General features: G+C 42.5%; 1 protein-coding gene across 2 annotated transcripts in view; it reads right to left on the reverse strand.

Annotated features, from left to right (window-relative positions):
- LOC134463990 (rho GTPase-activating protein 6-like) overlaps positions 1-5,000 on the reverse strand; it is a 186,150-nt gene that overhangs the window by 126,871 nt on the left and 54,279 nt on the right. The window contains exon 1 of one of the 2 annotated variants that reach the window (XM_063217414.1): positions 3,392-3,585. The exons of the other annotated variant lie outside the window; for it this stretch is intronic. Coding sequence (XP_063073484.1) covers positions 3,392-3,472 — 81 coding nt within the window. The 5' untranslated portion in view covers positions 3,473-3,585. Of the gene's footprint in view, positions 1-3,391; positions 3,586-5,000 lie in introns of those variants that run through there. 2 annotated transcript variants of the gene reach the window in all.

Here is a 5,000-nt window from a genome sequence, read left to right on the forward strand (position 1 = left end):
ATTCAACTGGTACTGTGGCCGTGCGGTCATAGCCAGGGTTGCCAGATGAGGTGATTTCCAGCCCAAAAAATGCTCAAAACCCGCCTAGAAGCATAAAATCTCGCCCAATTCCGTTGATTTCTATGGAAAAAATTGAGCTGGTTTTTCTGCTAAATGCCATTTTTACCCGCACACAGCCATCCTAAGCAGCCCAATTGGGCGGGAAACAGCCCAATCTGGCAACACTGGTTATAGCTCTCCGAAGCCGTGGATTTTATCGAAAATCCTTGCAAGTGACGGGAGAAACAAATTGTGTGACATTTTCCATGCTACCGGTACTTCACAGGTTTGACAGTACAGTTGACATTGCAGAATCAATGTTGGCGTGTGACTCCATGTGAGCTACCATTGCGGTCTGAAACAACTGAAACGTTTTCCTGACTTCTTCCCCACCGTTTCGGCAATAAGTTTAACTTCTTTGACTATGTCTCTGTAAATCCCAGAATCCTGATTCATTCAAACACCTCTAGCTCGTGGGAGCAGAGCGAATAAGAGGCTACAGGGCTGCGTGCGGTCAAGTCCACCTTTGCAGAGTCCAAGACCAGACTAGTCAAGTCTGAGACAAGTCTGAGTCCAAAGACGTTCGGGAACGAACAAAACGGTTGCAAGCTTGCCGTCCATGTGCAAATCAATGTAGGCCTACAGGAGAACAAGTAGTCCTAAAAACAAGCAAGATACGGGGTTCCATGAAGGCAAACCCCTTTCTCGGATTCTCACCCACACCAAACGATCGCCTGAGAAAGTGTTTCAGCAGCAAAGTTCTACAGCAGTAAAGCAAATCTGGGACATCATAGGCCATAGCCTACATTTCTACACATCTGTTGATCTGTGTGGTTGTGTGCGTGAGACCCGGGCACGGATGTGGGTTGTGTATGTATGCCTGTATGCCTGTATATAGGCCTGTGTTCTCTGTTTTTTTGTCAGTTGTGCAATAGTGTTGTGATGTGATGTTAGGTGTATGTCCTGTCTTAAACGAGTGTTGCTCAGGGACGCAAAATGAATTTCAGTGAAAACTGACAATAAAGTATAATCGTATCGTATCTTATCTTATCTCATGCGGGAAAGAGAAAGACGAGGGAGGTGCGTCATGACGCAGCTAATAATAATGTTTTATCAGCAAGCTTGTGGTCCACAAAAGTGTGAAAATCAATGTCGGCCAAAAGGCTTACAAAAGTAGGCATCTAACTAAAAAGATTTAAGTTGCACAGTGTTCACATGCATCACGTATAGTTTTGGTAGACGAAAGTCCTGTCGCAGTCCACGCGGAAATGCGCAAATTACACACAGTTTCATGGAACATTACACGCTGGCACTGTCAGCTCGTCATTGCATAGCAACCATACAACCTGTCAATTCAGAACTACTTTGCTTAGCGGAGGAGGTGAACATCTAATGATGAAGGTAACAAATAAACATTTGTTCGAAAATGCATTTTGTTGGCAATGTAACTATAGTATAAAAGCAATATAATCCTCGTGGTCGGGAGGATGTTAACTGACATCCTACCGGTTGTGATTGCTGACAGCACTCAGCCTTGGGCTTCGTGCCTATAGCCGGACCACACCCGGGAGGATGTCAGTTCAACATCCTCCTTCCCACTCGGGTCATATTGCTTAATGATGACCAGTGTTCTAAAAAAAAGTAGGACTGACTTTGGCAAGTCCAGACCAATGTCCAAGACCACTGTCCGAGTCCAAGACAAGTCAGAGTTCAACTAATAGCAAGTCCAAGTCCATAGAAAGACTAATTAGAGTCCGGACTCAAGTCCAAGTCTGGACTGCACTACTTCAGCCCTGTCCTGCACCCAGATATAAGTCCAGTCCATGAACCTGAGCAGAACCACGTAGATCTGGTGAGAGCCAGGTTAACGAGCCCCTACTTGGCATGGCGGTTCCGAAGTGTGAGTCAGAAGCTAATTGCAAATAAGGCATCGCATGCTGCCAACTTGGCTGTTTCTCTGCAAGTTCCTCCCTCCCAAATCTCTACCCTTACTCATGGACTCTTTCTTGTTTGGTCCTTGAACTCTACTCTCCCATAATTTACGAGGTAAAAACTAATGTATGAATAATCAAATATGTATGTTTGACAGTGTCGGGACTGAAATGTCACAGATTTCACATTTATGTTGTTGGATGTAATAAATATGTCAACATATATAATCAGAACAAGATAATACATTCTAATATTATAATATTAGGCTCTATTATTATATACCGGTACTGTACATATCGAGCTGTGAGGCGCACTCCTACTTGTTACAGTACATTAGCAGTGTCCATAAAGTTCAGCATTGTGCACAACAACATGTGCTGCTCTCTCTATAACTGCAGCATAATCTCTGGGACAGTAGTAGTAGTAGTAGTAGTAGTAGTAGTACTCACAGTAGCACGAGTCATTCTGTCACCGTGGCGGCAACGGTGATGGTTACCGTGCAGTCAAACAGCCAGCTCCACTTCAGTATGAAGTGGCGCAAGCTAAATAAAATGCTGTGCAGAGGCGCTGGCGGCTTTGGCTGGTGCCCAGGACAAAGTCACCTGAAAGGGCCCCCCAAAAAACTACATACTGCTACATAATGAGGACCAATTTTGCACCCCACGCCCCCCTCCCCCCTCTCCATGGTCCCAGGACAACTTACCCGTTTGTCCCTTACAACGTACCCCTCCTATCTACTTCCCTGGTGCTGTGTAGACACGAGCACAGCGCTGACGCCATACTGTCACCACATACGGTAGTTTACTACCAGCCACCAGCAGTTCCTGGCTCACTTAGTTTTAGCTTAGTGCGGTTTGCAAACACCACCTAAAGCCACATCCTGTGCTGGAGGATGGGGAAAGCAGCTTAAGTGTAAACACGCTGTTTAGTGTGCGATATATACATATCTACTATGCAATGAAGTTTTGAGTGCGATAAAGCCATCACTCGTTGTCTTGTCACAGACACTGTCCAGACACTGTTGTCATAGATTCACTCTGAATCTGAAATGTGCTCAATCACCTTACTCTTAAGGTTCTAAAATGAGAAAGAGCAAAGAATGTACAAAGAATGTACAAAGAATGAAACAATGTTTGTGATGTGAAAAGGTAGGGCTTCAGAGACCATCTGAAAACTGTACATATTGTACATGTGTTCCTATTGACCAAAGTCAGACTGAGTAATAATCACCACAGCATGGTAGGCATACACTGCACGTTGAGTGTTAAGACTTATAACAGGCTTATACAATAAGGCTATAACATAGTCCAATATCTTATATTCATACAAGTTATTCTGATTTCATGTGCTCAAAACATGCATTGTTCTTCTCAAGATGTCTCACACAGCAGGCAAATCCTTTCTTATTCTTTGAACTCACCCCAGAAGAAGCTCTCTGTTGTTTTCTTATATGCTGTACACGGTTGTTGTGATATGTTGATTTGAGTTTGAGTTTGAGCATGACCAATTGAGCAAGAGAAAAGCACAGCACAGCCACATAAGTTTATGAGGTGCTGAGCCACTAAAACTGTGGATGGTTAAGTTGGACCGTTTGTCTTTGGTTAGGTCTTTGGTTTGTTCTACATTTCGGTTTGAAGGGAGGGAAGTTGGGCCATGTGTCACTCTCGTAAGCCACAGCACCACGTGTTCAAGAGATTTCACAATTCCTTATTTTATTTTCACAGAAATAGATTGTGACTCATGTGGTAAATGCTGTTGATAATGGCAACAACAGGAAGATTTGTATCTGCCTTTCTCATTTCTCGATTGAAGTAATAGTCCAGTAAAGCCTACAGAGAAGGGTCAAGTGCCAAAGAGTTGTTTTGGTATGCATACAGTTGAAGCGTAAATTTCTAATATGATAAATAATGTGTTTCACAAATGCAACAAAGTGGGATCAACTCTGGTCTCTTTGGATGTCAGTTTACAGATGGCATACTTGGGAATCCCGGGACACACCCCTAAAGAGCACCTGTCTAATCAATGCTATTACATAAAGACACTCAGCTATTTAAGTGTATGACATGACCCTGATGAAGGCGTAAGCCGAAAAGCTGGTCTCATTGAAAAAAAGTATTGCAAGAAGTTCTGAGCGTGCGACGACAATTGCTTTTTTACTAAGTTATCTTCACCACCGTGTGCACCTCACTCTGTGTACGTTTACTAAACCAAAACCAAAAGCGTACAACTTTGCGTCATATTAATTATTGAAGAAACTCCATATGTATCTCCTCCATATGTGCCATCTCCGCCATATCTATCCTCTGGCTGAAGTATACAGAGCTCAGAGATAGTCACAGTTTGTGTCATCGTATGTGAAGGTAGGCCTATGCTAGCCTGATGTGTTGTTTGTTACTTAGGCTATGTGATATGCATTCTAGAATTATTAATGTGCATGATGTGCATTCTAGAATGCATGACGAATCAGAGTGAGATTCTAGGAGTTATTATGCAGTCTCTATGAATCAGCTGCAGTTTGAACACATGCACACAATTGCATATGGTACACTAATAAGTAGCCTACCACAGGGGGACTAAGGACCCTTTGAAAATAAGATGCTATATCTGAAGGGGCTATCCTTTAAAGTAAATGAACAAACAACATAAATGAAAAAAATAAGCTACATGGTATATATCATTGAATATGTTATGGCAGTGGAAAATAAGACACAGAGGCAGAGCTGCAGATTTTTGAGCCCACACAGTGCAACAAAAACAGTGTTAATTCATCACTTATGAGAATAGGTCATGTGGCTATAAAATATGATACAGTTAGATGTGCAGATTGATCCATCACAATAAAAGTGCAGTGTTAATTCAACACAGTCCATACAACATCTTCTGAATAATATTTCACCCCAGTGTATTCTTTTAAGTTCCAAATTAACACTGCCTATTTTTTACTGAACAACTATATTCAGTAGCTCCCCATGAAGTGCTGCCTGCTGCAGAGAAATGCTGATGTGAATAATCTCCATTCCCAAACGTCC

This window comes from Engraulis encrasicolus, chromosome 15 (assembly GCF_034702125.1).
Source record: "Engraulis encrasicolus isolate BLACKSEA-1 chromosome 15, IST_EnEncr_1.0, whole genome shotgun sequence".
Classification (NCBI taxonomy): domain Eukaryota; kingdom Metazoa; phylum Chordata; class Actinopteri; order Clupeiformes; family Engraulidae; genus Engraulis; species Engraulis encrasicolus.